General features: G+C 36.4%; 2 protein-coding genes across 3 annotated transcripts; one reads left to right on the forward strand and one right to left on the reverse strand.

The window, feature by feature from the left end:
• The first annotated feature begins 2,173 nt into the window (after nucleotides 1–2,173).
• On the forward strand, nucleotides 2,174–5,023 carry rbp5 (retinol binding protein 1a, cellular). Its single transcript, XM_065298281.2, has 4 exons — nucleotides 2,174–2,541; nucleotides 3,408–3,592; nucleotides 3,726–3,827; nucleotides 4,338–5,023. The coding sequence occupies exons 1-4, from the start codon at nucleotides 2,466–2,468 to the stop codon at nucleotides 4,389–4,391; spliced, it is 417 nt and encodes a 138-aa protein (XP_065154353.1). The 5' UTR covers nucleotides 2,174–2,465; the 3' UTR covers nucleotides 4,392–5,023.
• A 2,889-nt stretch (nucleotides 5,024–7,912) lies between these two features.
• LOC135788860 (tumor necrosis factor receptor superfamily member 3) lies at nucleotides 7,913–15,170 on the reverse strand. Of its 2 annotated transcripts, none has more exons than XM_065298279.2 (9): nucleotides 14,865–15,170; nucleotides 14,689–14,754; nucleotides 13,675–13,791; nucleotides 13,133–13,285; nucleotides 12,600–12,693; nucleotides 11,382–11,464; nucleotides 11,100–11,216; nucleotides 9,654–9,776; nucleotides 7,913–8,304 (listed from the first exon to the last, which is right to left on the reverse strand). In XM_065298279.2, exons 2-9 carry the CDS (start codon nucleotides 14,723–14,725, stop codon nucleotides 8,135–8,137), a joined length of 894 nt encoding a protein of 297 aa, XP_065154351.1. In that variant the 5' UTR covers nucleotides 14,726–14,754; nucleotides 14,865–15,170; the 3' UTR covers nucleotides 7,913–8,134. The 2 variants fall into 2 exon arrangements, with proteins under 2 accessions (XP_065154351.1, XP_065154352.1); XM_065298280.2 differs by having other exon boundaries at nucleotides 9,654–9,764; nucleotides 14,865–15,167.
• Between the last annotated feature and the right edge of the window lie 2,097 nt (nucleotides 15,171–17,267).

Below are 17,267 nucleotides of genomic sequence, written 5' to 3' on the forward strand. Positions count from 1 at the left end.
CCCCCGGGAATATTTTTTCCTGGATGATACTTTTGTAACAGGAAAGATTGATGTCCTGGAGAAATGATACACACAGACCCTGGCTTTATGCCAGTGAGAAGGCAGCAGGTGTCTTATTCATCAGAGGTGTACACATATGGGTCAGACATGACCCTTGAAGACTGAACCACATACGGTGCTGACTCCATTTACACTAAGCACACAGCAGGGAAAAACATTAGGAGAGATAAATGAACCTCACAAAGTGCCACATAAACTACAGTTTGTCAGGTAAGATTGCGTGAGAGGGTTTGGGTTTTGAGGTACCAAATAATTTGTTTTAAATCTAAAAATATATTTGATTCCCACATGAAAAATACCATATTTTGGTATTTACAATAAAAAAAGCTGTAATAAATTGTACTATATGCAGGGCTGAACATAAAGGACTGCCCGATGGCCCGGGGCAAGCGTGAGAGACGTTCGGGCCAGTAGAAAGTATTGTCACTAAAATATATTTTTATCAATGTATATTATTTACCATCTTGAAAGCAGACATTTCCTTGGGTAAAACACGACAAAAGAAACTTGCTGTCCGTTTACAGGAAAGGCAGAAAAGTTGGGAGCCTTTTTTCATTGGAACATGTCTGTTCTATATGTATACAATTATATTTGACTATTGAATTATTATTTTTAAATATGTGACACTGACATTTTTTTTGGGGGGGGGGGGGGGATAATTTTGGCAGGGCAAGTGAAAACCTGAACCACTGGCTGATCGGGCCAGTATAAAATTTTTTTTGCGTTGAGCCCTGCTAAATGTAAGGAGTAATTGAAGACATTTCTCAACCAATCAAAGCATTCAACAGCCCTGTGGTAAAATGTAGTATATTATAGTAATAACTACACTTTGTTAACCCCGAAGAGTCTGGGGGTTCTTAGTAAATATTAAAGATAATAAGGTTATATTTTCACAAAATCATCTTTACATTATGTGGAATGATTTTATAAAGAAAGCGATTTTAAATGACTTTAGCTCGGTTTTCTCAGACAGTTTAAAATTTGTGTTTGTTCAGTTGCTTTAACTTGTTTTTAAACATTAATGGCTAAAATCTCATTACACTTTTTTAGCACAAACTTGCTACAATAATATGTGAGAAACATGTATGTACCTCTGAGTAAATAATTTTTATTCGTGGTTAGTTCAAAAATAGATATTTTTAAGCCAGAAACGCATACTTATATCCACAATACTTTTGAGTACTGGATTTTGTAGATTTGTATTTGCTACAAAAGGTGTAAAACCACTTCTGCCAACTGGGTGTAAATTGTCATGAATATTAATGTGTGTCACACGTTGGGAGATAAAGACCCAAATGGTCTATCAATGGTGTGAGGCAGATTAAAAAATGAATGTGAGGAGATTGCATAATGTTTTGTAGTATTAAATGTAGTCAATTGATAAACTTCCATTAATACTTTATCATGGTTAATACTTTAATATTTATCATGATGAGGTTCAAAAACACTATACTAGGATATTTTTACTACAGTTGGTGCATACTATCTTTGTCCCTGTATAGCTCAGTAGTAGATCATTGTAAGCAGCACAAAGGTGCTGATAAAATGATAAAAACACATAAGGCCTACTGATAAAATGCATGTGGTAGTGCACTGTAAAACAGCTTTAGATAGGAGCGTCCAATAAATATATATTTTTAAAAATTGTGTCATTCTCTGAGGGCATTTTGTTTTTTTTTGTTTTTAGTATGCAGATAAATTCATTTAATATGACTGTGCTTAATATGTTCTTTGTAGGGGCCCTGGTATACGGTCCATAAATACTTGTAATTTTTGGCCTTATGGCAATATTTTTTATCACATTGAGGAAAACAGCCTACAAATCATACTAAATTGTTTATTTGAACTTAAATGTAGAAATGTGGGTGGTAGGAGATATGATACATATAGGCTAAGTTTAAAAGTGATTACGTATATGGTAATTTAAGTCCCATAAAACATAAAACACAACGTGTGGTCTGTGTGTGTGTGTGTGTGTGTGTGTGTGTGTGTTTTGATTAAATTCTCGCCTATCAACTTTCACCGGAATATTTCCTATTCTCTAAAAGTACCTCCCATTATTTCGGTCCCAAAACTCAGCAGGAGGCTGGGTGTATTTGTTCTGAATGGATTTGAGCTGGTTTGGGAGGAGTTTAAGACATCCTTGGGGTTACTTACAAACTGGAACCAGATATCTGTCCAACCGCCATCATCACGGAACAGATCCCCGGAAACCTGGAGCCGATTGTCCATTTCTGTGAATATTTGCATTGATACAGTAGGAAACATCGCCTGTCGATTGTAAGCAAATGAAATAGTGTGCGATAGCGCTGCCTGGAGACACTGATAGAGATCACGCGAGAGAAAATCTCGTTCACAGCTACGGTTCACACTGCAGGCACTTCAGTTGGATTCGCACTTTAAAGATGTCTAAACCCGACTATACTGGCGTTTATCACTTGGTTTCCCAGGAGAATTTCGATCCATATCTGGCGGCTTTAGGTAAGCAATTTATTTTGTTCCTTTGCTATTTTGGAAATATAACGGTACAACACTAAAAATAAAGGGTCCGACGTGGTGATAAGAAAACCAAGAATTGTTTTTCACTTAGAGGTTCTTAAAGGAGCTTCTTTCTTTCTTTCTTTATTAATAGGCTACATAAAGGTTTTGTCATGTTCTTGTATAAGGTTCTTTATACAACCTTAGAACTCTAGAAAAAACTTTAAGGAAAATGTTTAATGAGCCTCGTCAAAGGTCTTGGGTTCGATCCCCTTGGAACACACATTACAAAAAAAATAATAAATTGAATGCAATGTGGCAAATAAATGCAACAAGTAACAATAGTTTTACTCACAATTTCCAAAAATGTAAAAACATTTACATTTTAAATGTAGCTGTAAGTTTTGTAAGGACTTTGATTCGCTTTGAACTCAGTGAGAAGTCTTTTTTCTGATGGTGACTCACTCTCTTTTCATCGGTGTTCTTGTAATGAAATACAATGTAAGCATCTTTGTGCTTTGTGGAGTAATCCTTAAGAAGATTGTGTAAATGCTTAGACCCTTGCTATGTGCATTTCTCATATTCATTAGTGATAAACTCTTAAGAAAAGTATGCAATGTTTTAATACAGTAACCATAGTTTAACTTTGGTATTTGTATGAAAACTAAAGTAACATCAAATTTACCATTGGCTCACTACTGGAACCATAGTTTAACCATGATGGTTGTAATACAAATCAGAAACCATGGTGTCTCCACTTTACAATAAAACCATAGGATATTTTTATAAGGACACACATTACACATTTCTCATTATGTCATGGTGTTAATCTCTCTTTGTTTTCTCTCTCTACTTTGTTTTATATAAAGATGTTAATTTTGCAATAAGGAAAGTCGTCTGCCTTCTGAAACCGAGCAAACATATTGAGCATGATGTGAATACTGGGAACATGAAGATAAAGACAGTCACTACCTTTAAGAACTTCGACATGGATTTCACTTTGGGACAGGAATTTACAGAGGATCTTGGTCCGGTTGATGGACGAAAGTGCCAGGTGTGTCGAATTTCCTGAATTGCCCCGTTCGTGATGTTTTAGTGTGCGCCTTTTTAAAACTAACAACAGGGAGACAGAAAACTGTGGGATAGTATGTTCGGTGCTAATGGATAATGTTCTCCACATGTTTCAGACAACAGTAGACTGGGACGGTGATAAATTGGTGTGCGTGCAGCGAGGAGAGAAAGAGGGCAGAGGGTGGACACACTGGCTGGAGGGAAATATTCTTCATTTGGTAAGAAACAAAGGCTTGAACTGTTTTATGTATATTTGTTATTATCTAGTACAATAGAGAAGTACTGGTTTCAGCATTCAGCAACAGAACATAAGAACCAAACAGAATGGGCGTTAGTGAAAAAGATGAAAAGGAGGAGGGAATAAAAGAGGGGGGAATAAAAAAGAGGGGCTTTTGTGGGCTTGTTTAGATAACACAATCCTTTTTAACTATGTATTACTTTCTAGACTCTCTCTCTTTCTCTCTCTCTCTGTAGTGTTCCTTCTTTTGGTTGCTTGGTATTCAACAACTATTTTTCATTTAAAGCAACATGCAGTACAGTCAGTTTTAGGGATATTCCCCATTGAGCAACATCGAGTGTATAATAAATGGATTACTTACAAGCATTGAGTTGCTACAGTGTCTTTCTTCTAATTTCTTCTCTCTCTCTCTCTCTCTCTTTCTCTCTCTCTCTCTCTCTCTCTCTCTCTCTCTCTCTCTCTCTCTCTCTCTCTCTCTCTCTCTCTGCAGGAGATGAGGGCTCAGGGTGTCACCGCCAAGCAAGTATTTAAGAAGGCTGAATGAGGGATGGCAATGGAAAGAAAGAGCGCTTTTGAGCACCGTGTCCATCGAGCTCAGGGTTCAGATAGAGGTCACGTTGCCACAGAGATCTGTTTCTCATCACCAGCAAATAATATTTAAACAGAGACCATCACTGAAGTAATTGTTTCATTCTCCATGAAGTGTTTTAACTTTTAAAGCATCTTTCTCACATTTGAAATATAAACTAAAAATAAACTAAAAAGTTCAGAATCGTAGTAAACATTCATGGATAGTCCTGTAAAGATGTATTAGTTTCAGTTTGGATTCAGAAAATCCTTAAATGTATTTTATGTAAATTGTATGTATACAGTATACATAATCAGCCAGTACTTTTGCATTTAGCCAGATGGGCACAGTTGGAGTATTGAATTTCAGTTACTTAATCTACTGTATGGTTTCCTGCTACTGGATTGGAAATAGATTAAGAAATAATGGATTTGTTAAATTGATTTGATTGATTTGTGATTAATGCGCTACATTTGTTTAACATTGTCCAAGTGCTAAAGTATTTATGGTCTCGAATATGTTACGGTCATGTAATATGTCTTGTTATTAAGCTGTCGACTATATAATACAAAAAGTTTTATTACCATAAAAATCCAGTGAGTGTGAAATACTTGTGGTTACTTGTCTTACCAATATTAACAGTATTCCACTACTCCATGTTAAATAAGTACCTGTAGTATATTTGGGTAGTTGTGTAATGTACAATGGTGTTATGTTATGTCTGGGTTTTTTTTTGAATGGGCATAGTGGTGATAAAAGCTACCTTGATAGTTCTGTAATCCATGTAGCATTATAATGCATCATAAGACTCACATTACCTTTGATAAGTCTGTCCTGCATGCGATTGTGATCATGACTGGCTGGGGAATAGATGTCTTAGACACTATGGGGTGGTTTCCCGGACAGGGATTACCTTAAACCAGGACTAGGGCTTAGTTTAATTAGGAAATATAACTAGTTTTAACAAACATGCCTTACTAAAAATATAACTGGGTTGCATTATGAGGCAAAACAAAGGGCACTGATGTATTTTAAAATATTAAAATATTTTTTTCAGTTTGGACAGCTCTTACATTTATTTTAGTCTAGGACTAGTCTAATTCCTGTCCGGGAAACCGCCCCATATGTGTATGCAAAAAAGCAAAAAATTACTGACGCTACTGACATTCCTTAGACGTCATCATTTAAGTAAGTCCTAAGCCCGAATAAGCTCTAATTTACATAGTGAAACTTTGATAATTTTCCTTCTGCAAAGCCTTTATTTTACCACCAGGGGGCGATAAGAGACCGCTTGAAATGAGATTATTTGCTGTTTTAACAGTTGATGACAGTCTGTTGTTTGCCTCTGTGAAAGTCTGAACACACAAAATCTGAAAGTCGTGCTTTGTAATCGAACACGTGCCTCTTACAGACTGATAAGGTTGTCAGTGAAATATAACAATGAATATTAACACATTAACAATAAAACACAATATTGACTAAAAGAAACCACGGGACAAGGTCAAGCCTCTGCCATCTTCTGTTAGGACATGGTACTGCATGACACAATATTCATTAATTCACCTCCCTCCCCAATAAAGGAAATTTAGTGCATATTTTACTCATCATCAAGCCATCCTAGGCCATATGACTTATCCCAGCTTTGTAATGGCATTGCATAGTGCCCCATTTTTAAAGATCCAAAAAGCACATCCATCAATTTAAAACTATTAAATATGTTAATTAAATGTCTTCCGAGTTTTTGTAAGGAAAATGTTTAATATTTTATTTTTACTATAAAATTATATATTTAAAACTTTATTTACTGTATGACTGGCATTAACTGTACACCTAAAATGGCTTAAAGGTATAGTTCACCCAAAAATGAAAATTCTGTCAATATTTACTAACTCTCAGTGGGCCCTATCTTGCACGCAGTGCAATTGAATTGGTCAGTGACGCATGTATCATTCGTATTTTGCACCGGCGCACAGCGGGTTTTTCCCTCCACAGACGGACGTCGGCAAACTAGGGAATGAACTTGTGCTCCCTGGGCGGTTCAGCTAAAAAAAGGATGTGTGTTCCAGCGCAAACCATCCCTGATGCTATTTTGCAGTTTCAAAAAACAATTGCGCCACTGACCAAAAAAAAAAACTAGTTTAAAGTCAGTGGCGCATTGCGCGTGGTTCATTATGCTATTTTTAGGGCGCATGCTTGACCATAATATAGCGTGCACAACGTGCACACACTTTGCTTATCTAATCACAGATGCAACAGTTATTTTTGCAAATCATAAATTGTTACAATAAAAAATATTAACACATGAGATAAGGGAAATCATAGTGGTGAGCATTGTGGTGATAGTTTTTATTTATTGTGTGGCTGCGTTAAAAAATTCTCATGCAAATAACGATTAAAATATTTTCATAAGTTTGTTGTGTGGCTGTATTACGTTTATTTTATGTAAATAATAATTAAAATGTTTTCATAAGAAACCTTAATGTATATGAACTTGATTTGTAAGTGTTCTTTGGGGTCCGATTTCAAAGCCCCCAAACCCTTTCAGTGGTGAGGGTGGACGCAGATCTGTGTAGAGGCAGATCCACCTCCCGTTACACGGCGTGCCCGATTTATGCTGGCAAGCTTGGGATTCCCCCGTCTCCTGACATCATTGTAGCACTTGGCGCAACGATGGGGATGCCAGCTGATGAGACAAATTGTGGCTATTTCCTCTCACGCCTGTTTAACCTACGCTGATTTGGGCGGGTTTCTCCTATCCCCATTCAAAACAACTTCTCTGTCTTTGACTGCTCTTACAAGAACGTCGGTCTCCTCGGCTGTGAACCGCTCCTGGCGTGCGCCTGGTAAATCCGTCATAATAATAGCAACCCGCCATGGAACTTGCGCCCTTGCGTTTAAAGAGAATGTTGGATAGCGTTCTGATTGGTTTATTTGACGTTACGCCCAAACCACACCTATGAATAATGAACCTACTTCAGACCAACCCCTTATTGATTTGCGCCTGGCGCAAGAGTTATTTCTCCCGCCGGGAAAATAGCAACAGCGCCCAAGATCCGCCCACAAAGTCACTTGCGTGTTGCCCTTCGCACTTGCGTTTCAGATCGTTAAAATAGGGCTCATTATGTTACAAACCTATAAATGTATTTGTTCTGATGTTTGTAACCAAACCGTTTGTGGACCCCATTTACTTTCATAGTATTCTTTTTCCTACTATAGAAGTAAATGGGGTCCATGAATGGTTTGGTTACAAACATTCCTTAAAATATTTTCATTTGTGTTCATCAGAACAAAGAAGTTTATACAGGTTTGTAACAACATGAAAGGGAGTAAATTTAATAAAGGGAGTCATTTTTGGGTGAACTATCCCTTTAAGGAGCGAATAAAATATGTGCTAATTTTAATTTTGTGGTAAACTATTTCTTTAATCTTATGCAGTTATTAGTTAATGAGACTCGGTGTATTTGTTACTGCTAAAGAAAAGACCATACCAACTGTAGTAAATCTGTACAGGTTTTTATTCACATAGGACATTGTGTGTGTGTGTGTCTGGTGTCCTTTATTTATTCATACAATAGCCTATATACAGGTTTGAAATCAAGTTCTGGTAAATTCAGAAATGTACACAACATATGTAGCAAAGCTTATATACATACATGTAATACTAAACATAAACAGTCTATATAATTGTCAGGTGAATCAATAATTCAACATATCAATAATTATTCATGCCATTCAGACTCCTGTGGCTGTGACTGATAGATTGACATAGAGTGACATGTGTTCCTATCTGGATATTCATTTGCAGTCACATAATTTTCTGACACTTTCATCACTGGCATGGTCCCCAAATCACACTTCGTGGCAGAGTCCATGTCTGGGTAATTTTCAACTGAGAAAGAAAAATCATATATTGATCAGGGAACAGTGGTGACTCATGACATTTCTTTTTTGAAACATCCTATATAGACTAAATATATAGACTAAATTATGATGGCTTTTATATAAGGCCCCGTTTAGGCCTGAAAACGAAAGAGAGCAGCCACTTTCGTTTTAGGAATGATAACCTACAGACTGCACCGATAACTGGGTTCACACTAGAAGTCAGGACAGATGGAAAAACATTATGCTCAGTACATCACACTTTAGATCAATAGGCAGTATAGGCGGTCTTTTGTGGCTGCTCAAACAGTTTTAACCACAAGAGCGTCTACACCACAAAAGCAATCCGCTCAAATGTGTTTTCGACTACCTCTAAATGTGGTCGAAAGTGGACGAGCTCAAAACGTTTCACACTCCGTTTACATCTCTCTTGAGTGTTGTAATCCTATTTCCATAAAAAATGTCTAGGCAGGTGTATTCAGTGTCTTGTAGACTTGCCTTATGATCTTATAACAGCAATATCCTAAGAAACCAGTAAAAGTGGCCTACTTTGCAAACCGGAAACAATGAACCTATTGTCTTGATATGGCTGGTTTTACAACAGTTTATGTTTCAGCTGAGACATCAAAGACTCTCGCTCACGCTCAACTACTGTACTGTATGTGCAGGAGGGAATGTGTAGGAGTTCAGATTAGTTTAGCCTTATAGGCATACAGTGAAAGAGGGCACCAATGTGGTGTTAACTCTACTGTCTGTGAGACGATAAGATCTTTAGAGGTCAAAGGAAACTTCGTAATCGTTTGACGCAAACATACTGTTGAAATAGCACAAAAATGTATTACGGGTCATATCGAAACTCTCCTGTCTATCATTTTTGCTTTTTGTGGGAATATTTGCTAAGACTCTAGAATAGCGCTTTCAGGTCAGACTTTCAGGTCATATCAGCTGTGAGGTACTATATTTTTAAATATGGACAAAAATGTAAATGCAATCTTTGTCTTACACAAGCAGCTCATATATATCTGTGTATTCATGTCATGTTTATAGAGCTGAACATTTATATGTTTATGAAAAGTATATATTTAATAAACAATATTTTATCTTCAATATTCAACTTAAGGGGATTTCACATAGATATCATTAAATTCAGATCTGAGTCAATAGACACAGAAGCGAAAATAAACTATGTGACTTCTGCTTTTTTAAATAAGCTTGGAGAATGTGACTGGTTAAAGGTTACTGTCTGCAAGTTAATATCTAAAGCAGTGTTACAGTATGAGCAAAAGGCACAATGAATTGTATGCATGTGTGAAAGACAATGCATTTTAGTACTTAATAACCAGAAAGAGTAAACGTTACCTGTACAAATATGTGTGAGTTTGTGACCGTCTTCATGTTTCTCCACACCACAGTCTGCAGGGTATTTCAAGATGTCTGGAGGAAGTGTCGGCGAGGCGCAGCTCCAATACTCTGAAATAAGTACTAAGAAAGTAAATACAGTCATCTGATAGCCCATGAGTCAACATATTAAGTAGAAGTGATAACAAATTTCTCAATAACTCTTATTGCAGTTCCCAGATGTTTGCATGTTTTGTAATACATCTCATGTTAATGTAAAACTACATAATATAGTTTTTACTTCATTTAGAATGTAGTTTTAGTAGATAAATAAATTATCCTAGTACTACACAATTTGTAGAAGTGTTCACCATCAGTGTTTCATTTTTAGCAAATGTGTCTGAAGCATTTGTGCAGTCAACACCACATTGATATAGGTTTGTATGTATCATTGAAAGGATGTGGTCTACCAGCAGCGCATTTATCTTTAGCGTCTTGTGCACTGAGCAGAAAGCTCTTGACGTAAAAGCACGCATGATCGTTTTTATCTTTTCGTGTTCTCTACGTCCCAATGATGCAGATTAGTGACATCACTTATAGAGTTATTACCATACACAACATACTATTTTAGCAGTCTGATACTTTGATATCCCCAGTGTAGCAACTCTGGAAATGGTGCATTGTATGAATTTGTGTATGTGTGGATAAATATGTATCTGTGTTTGCATGTTCATGTGTTTGTGTACGAGAGTACACAATAGTTTGGAGTTTCCCATCAGTCAGCACTGCACATTGTATAAACGAGGACCCTTTAATGTACGTCAATGCAAAGTGATGCTCGCCTATCTGTGACCTACAGGTTTGATCTGATCTCAGCAGGGCTTTAACTCAGCTCAGTGAAACCAGTGCCTTAATCATTTATTAATAGGGTTTAAAAATCAAATGTAACTGGAAATGTACTAAGAGGGCACAGACTTAGAAACAAGTTCTAAAAAATGCTGGGTTGTTTTTAACCCAGGGCTGGGTCACTATTGGACAGAACACACTGCCGGGTTAAAATTACCCAACTGCTGGGTTGTTTTAACCCAATTGCTGGGTTATTGTCAATCAACCATGTTGAAACAACCCAGCAGTTGGGTCATTTTAACCCGGCAGTGTGTTCTGTCCAATGGTGACCCAGCCCTGGGTTAAAAAAACCCAGCATTTTTTAGAGTGAATTTACATTCAACAATCATTGAATGTTTTAAAAAACATTCTGTGATGAGATAGAAATAAAGGTGCTTGAAAGGACCATCATCATAGAAGCGATGCCATAGAAGCATTTTTGGATCCTCAAAGAAAGTCTGAACCATTTCTTTCATATCTGTTAGTAATGGTCCCTTTATGGGACCATTCAGCCAAAAATGGTTGTTCTGTGGCATCATAATGCACATTTATAATATAGTCTCAGACAAAAGTTAGACTTGCCTGATTTTGATGACCGACGTTTGGATCTCCGACGTATGATTAAAACGGCCAGAAATATTAAAATGGCTGTAACCACGAGCCCCGCCCACAGACCAGCAGGTAACATCCAATGACAATCTGAAATAAAGGGACAATAAAAGTAGCAAATGAGCTGTCATATAGAAGAATTTCAACCCCCTCTTTAGGCTATTTAAATAGTTATATTTATTCATTTTCAATAAAGTAGGTAAATTATGTTAAAAAACTTTGGTTATGAAAAAGAAAATCCTTTTTGAAACTTACATCCATGTGCTTTAAAATCTCCACATGTTGCATCTTTTATTTGGGTCCCACGATCCTTTAGAACTCGACCCAGAGAGTCACAACTGTTAAATAACAAAAAAGGCAGATGATCTCAGCAGCAAAACAACATTTATATGCATAAGCCAAAAAATTACAATTTTTTGTATTTTAGGAGAGAGGCCTATAGGCTTAGGTGTGTATTGAGAAAAATTAGGCAAAAAGTGGCTAAATACCAAAAATGAGATGATGATTTTGACTGCATGCTCTTGGCACGTTGTGTACGTTTATAATACTTTGCTTCAAATAAGCTTAATCCCAGACTTGGGCCATGCAGAAATACAATAGTATGTTGGCAGAATTCATTGAGAGTCTGATAAAAATGCTATTTTACACAAACACATGTCAGACGCATTTATAGGGTTTTGCATTTGAGCTGTTCATATTTTTTGTACCAGTAGGGCATATATGTGTCAGATTTAGACATAGGAACCAATACCCACCTACACACACGCTCTCTTTTGAACCCCTAAACTTTTTCTTGAATGGAATCAAATCAATGTGGTCTTATTTTGTGTAGGTGAATGACATCAGACATCATTACATTTACGTAAATCTTGTAGGTTGACTAAATACGTGTTATGTGCATGCATACCTCCTTTGTCTGTTTTTTAAAGTCAAATAAGAGATATAAAATATAAGATAAGGAAAATTATAGCTCTGAACTGAAACAAAAGATGTATAAGGATACATACAGTAAAAGACAATGAACATATTGTTGTCCACTGTAAATTAAAGATTTTTTGTGTAAATCTATTGAATGCTCATTTGCGTCATTTGTCATTTACGTAATAACAGCTTAAGGTAGAAATGACAAAGAATTTGATCATTTTTATAAATAAGTCCCAGGAAGTGATGTTTGCGTGTGTGTATGCAACATGGAAATACTCATTCATGTGAGTCAGAAACTCGCGGTTCTTGTGACAGTTTCACAAGTGATTATTTTACAAATTACATCGGATTCCTCTGAGGCAATTAATGGCCTTTGGTTGTATGTCCCTGTTGTACATTGTATATGTGGAAGTTTTGTGCATTTGTGGGCCTGCTGAGGACATTTGTGTTTTGTCTAAATTGTATGATCATTTAGGCGAAAAGTGAATTTGTGAATGTTTATAGCTTTTACCTTAAATAAAATTAGGTATAACAGTCAGTGACTCTTACCTTGTATGATTTTTGCAGCTGGAGGTGTAGTCATCCAAATCATTATAGGTGCCCTCTGTGCAGGGGCTGCACACTGTGTTTTCCAGGTGCGTGTCTACAACACAATTTCAGTAAGTTAACAGCCCACCTGTCACATATTCCGCTCATAGCACTTAATAGAAGTGGTTTAAACCAGACTGACAGATCTTCCGATTAATAGGCACAAATACTCAACCCAAATCTATTTTTGTATTATGGCTGTAAATAGAAATTGAATTGAATTGAATAACACAATGTGCTGAATAAATAATTAAAGTAATAGCACCCAAAAATGACTAAGGAGACATTATGGCAAAATATATTGTTATAGTCACACTGTCGGGTTATTTAGGTGAAATATCTTGGTTCCCAAAGCCAACCTGTGTCTTTAAACCAGCCTTCAGAATAATTACAGCTGAAGAAACACATTGAATGGCACATAGACGGACTAAAGTAAGAGCCGATAAAATGAATGTTTAAACAAACAAAAACCTAAGGTACAGCAGATTGCTTACGTTGTCTGATGACCCCTTGTCCTTTAGGGCAGCGAGCTACAGGAATGCAATGATCACAGTGGTCAACATTTGAGTTAATGCAGTAGAAGCCTGGTGCACATTTGCACTGCCGGTTGCTGTTTGCCTCACACTCCTTATATGTGATTAAATTGTCTGTCACACAAGCAAACAAAAATGTTATTTCTTGAAAAAGCATGTGGCACTATTTGACACTTTTCATCAATAAGAATTATGATGAAAACGAATAAGCATTTAAAGCTGCAATTCATAACGTTTGCCTCTCTATCACCACCTCTGTTTAAAACATGCAATTGCAGGTTACTTTAGGCACTTATCTTTACGTTAAAGCAAATAACTTTTCCCGCGAAATCCTACCAGGCAGCTTAACATATAAATCGTTATTTTAAGATTAGCGCTGTGAATCATGGTAAGTGAAGGACACAGTTTTAAACCTGATAGATAATAGCTTATGTTTTACCAGAAGGTTACGGATTGCAGCTTTAATAAAAGTTGTTACTATAGAATAATTAAATGTAAATTACTGCTGGAGCACCCTCTGCAGGGTAGACACTTGTCCATCATGTTTTCGACATCAGTGTAGGTGCCATGTGGGCAGGGTTCACATTTTATACCCGAAGCATTACATGAACCATAATATCCTGAGAAAAGAAGAGAAGCGTGAGTATTTAAAACATAACCTTGAAAGGCTGGTAATAAAATTTTAAGTTTTATCCCATCACAAATATATATTGTACAGAGACCAGTGATGTGTTTTTTTTACTCTAATACCACTCTTTGTATAACTTTTATTACATTAGATGAACTTCTTCCTACAGTATGCTTAGCCATATCTTCCAACCAACAGGTCCTATTGTAAATGTTATCAAGTACTGTAAGCTCAGGTTTACATTATCAACAAATACATGTCCATTTTCCACTTAGCTTTAAACCTTGCTTGAAAGGGTACACATAATGCAATAACATTTGTATATTCTTACATTTGTCTATATCATTACTAATAAAGAAATATACTGTGTCCTGTGTACATGTAGTTTAGGAGTAAATGCCGGGCGTTTAAAACCACTGCAATGGATAGGATTGCAGCTAGGATACAGTATAGGATATCCTGTGTTAAACCCAGACTTTAGTGGGCTGACCTTGATATAAACTAAAGTGTAAAGACTTATACAGTACTTCCGATTCAGTATATATAGGTCAATCTGTGTTACTGCAAACCAGGTAACAGTGAATGCAGATGAAACTCACTATAAAGCTCACTATGAAAATCACTATAAAAGCATCGTAGTCAAAAAGAAATAAAAGATCAGTCGGCACACACAGTTCTCACACACTCATTTAGAGTAAATAAAACGAAAGCTGCTTTGCTTCAAATGTATACGACCTGTATTACAGACCTGCAGGTTCAAAGCATTATTTATACAATACGCAAATGCACATTGTAATGAAAGCAAACTTTTCACTGTAACTACAGATGTGATGTCCTACAGTAGATAAAACAATCAGAAACTCAGTTTTTAACAAAACAAAACTCTTACCTTTTGGACATTTTTCTTTACATTTTGTTTCTCCCATCTCTAATTCGTTTACAGGATGTCGTGTTTCTGACATGTGAATGAAGAATAGTTTAGTAAAGTCATATGAATTCTGAAACCTTACGCCCCTTTGAAACCAATTATGGAAACATTATATTTAGTATATATTGTGTAATTACCAAGGAGTTGAGATGATTATTCAGTCATGCCAATCCTCCCTTCTTCTTTTAGTCCTTGTCTTTACTTTCTGTCTCTCTAAATCTCTCTTTCTGTCTGTCACTGTCACTCTTTCTTGTTCTTTCTCTCCTGCGGTGTCTGCGTATTTGAGTTTATCCACCTGAGGCAAAGGAATCTATTATTTTTCCTCTCTATAGCTGTGGCTCATTTCTCTTCACCCACTCATAACCCCTCTGTTACTCTTATTTTGCCCTCCACACTGGAAACCCCCGCTACCTCTGTCCGCCCTCTGCATTTTGCTTGCGTTCTGCTTGCGTTCTCTCGCCTTCCTTCCTGTTACCTCAGCACAACAGACTTTTTAAAGAAATACAAAGAGTGTCAACACCATTTTGAAAGCCTCGATTTGTTGCATGTTTTGTTTTTTAAAAACAGTTCACAAAAAAATTCTGTTGTCATTTACTCAATGATAAGTCATTTTAAAGCAGTATGACATTTTTTTATTCTTCTGTGGAACACAAAAAATTAACTTTTAATTTGCTCATCGTTTTCATAGTTGCAGTGAATGGGAACTATGGGAACAAAATGCACCATAAAATTATTAGAAAACAATAAATTTACCAAAAATGTTGACATCTGTCATCGTTTTTGTCAAAGAATACCAATGTCCGATTTTTGTGAGTAGTTGATGAATCAACTGAATCAGTTTAAAATCTGATTTGAATGATTTGTTTACAGACCAGGTTAAAATGTTGGTCTGTTTCTTACCCAAAGCTCAGGAGAGTTGGATTATTGGACACAAGTGATATGGCTTAAGCCTAAATGCGCAGTCTCTAAATTGTTACCAACATATTGCTTAAAATTTTGTTGATGTTACTACAGCATGCAAAATATTATCAAACATACAATATTTTTTTATCATTACCAGTGTTAATTCATGTTAAAGATTTCGTTCTTTCTGTGTTTTTGAAGCTTTGATTGTGTTTACAGTGCGCTATATAATATGTGTTCATGTTTCACGTGTTAAAAAATGTGGTATTTTTCAAACAATTTACTTATCTGTATACCGCTGTTTTCACTGTCCTCAAAACGTGCTGATGTATTCCTTGTTCTGTGAAGTCCCTCCTTCAGAAATACGTATCGAGTTCTGATTGTGTAGCTTGTTTAGTGTGTTGTGATTCGATAGCTTAGCTTGCCGTTAGCTTAGCTGGCGACTGACATATTCCTGTGGGTGGAGTTTAGTCAAAAAACTGTTCTAGTGACATCATTAAAGCAGGAAGTAGAGGGCTGTAGTCCAAACTGGCCGTTCGCTGTAGGCTTTGAAAGTCAAATTCTGTTAAAGGAACACACCCACATTTTGGGAATTTCGCTTATTCACCGTATCCCCCAGAGTTAGATAAGTCCACACATACCTTTCTCATCTCCGTGTGTGCTTTAACTTTGTCTGACGCAGCCTCTGCTAGCTTAGCTTAGCACAAAGACTGGAAGTGAATGGCTCCAGCTAGCAAACTGCTCCCAAAAAGTGACAAAATAACGCCAAGATTTTCCTATTTATGTGTTTATGTGTAATTGACACTACAAGTATGCAAATGAAAAGGTTAACCCAGGGTTTAGGAATGCACAGTGTGAAACATCAGATTATGAATACCCAGTGTTATCTCTTAACCCCGGGTTAAGTATGAACAGTGTAAAACGTGGAACAGATAACCCAGGATTTTGTTAACCAGGGGTTTAGAATAACCCATGGGGTTAACAGTTTAAGGTGTGAAAAGTGCTATAGAGTACAGAATTAATTCAGTCAATTAAAAAACAAATTTCATTATGTTGCGAAAATCTAAAAGTATTCTTAAACTGAACTTTTTTGAAGGGGGTGATTTTTTTAACAAAATACATTTGCATATTTATGTCATCCCAGCTCTGAATCACTCACTGTAACCTAAATGTCAGAAGAAAATGAGGTCTCACTTGAAAACCCACAGACAACTGCAATACCATAACAGTGTATGTGTGTGTGTACTGTATGTGTTCCTACTTCTTCCTTCTTTGGTCAGATGTGCTAACAGTGTAGTTTCATTCATTACTGTAGTTTTAATGTTGTGAGCCCACATGTGTTTGCCACAGGTAACACATATCAGTAATAGCCTGTTAATATTTAGTCCTCAATGGCTTACCAGTGTATAGCTAAAACAAAATATGCTGTCTTTGAAACATAAATATGTCAATCATATCACGAGATAGGTTTTGGTGTCACTCATAGCTTTAATATCATATTGTTTTAACATGAAACATTCGCCTTTATCAAAAATAATGTTTTATAAGACTCAACCGGGTTACAGCAACTCATTTTTACTCATTTTATAATGATGACAGAAACCAAACTATACATTATTTATATAACAATCAGACAG

The sequence above is a fragment of the Paramisgurnus dabryanus genome, chromosome 13, assembly GCF_030506205.2.
Source record: "Paramisgurnus dabryanus chromosome 13, PD_genome_1.1, whole genome shotgun sequence".
Lineage (NCBI taxonomy): Eukaryota > Metazoa > Chordata > Actinopteri > Cypriniformes > Cobitidae > Paramisgurnus > Paramisgurnus dabryanus.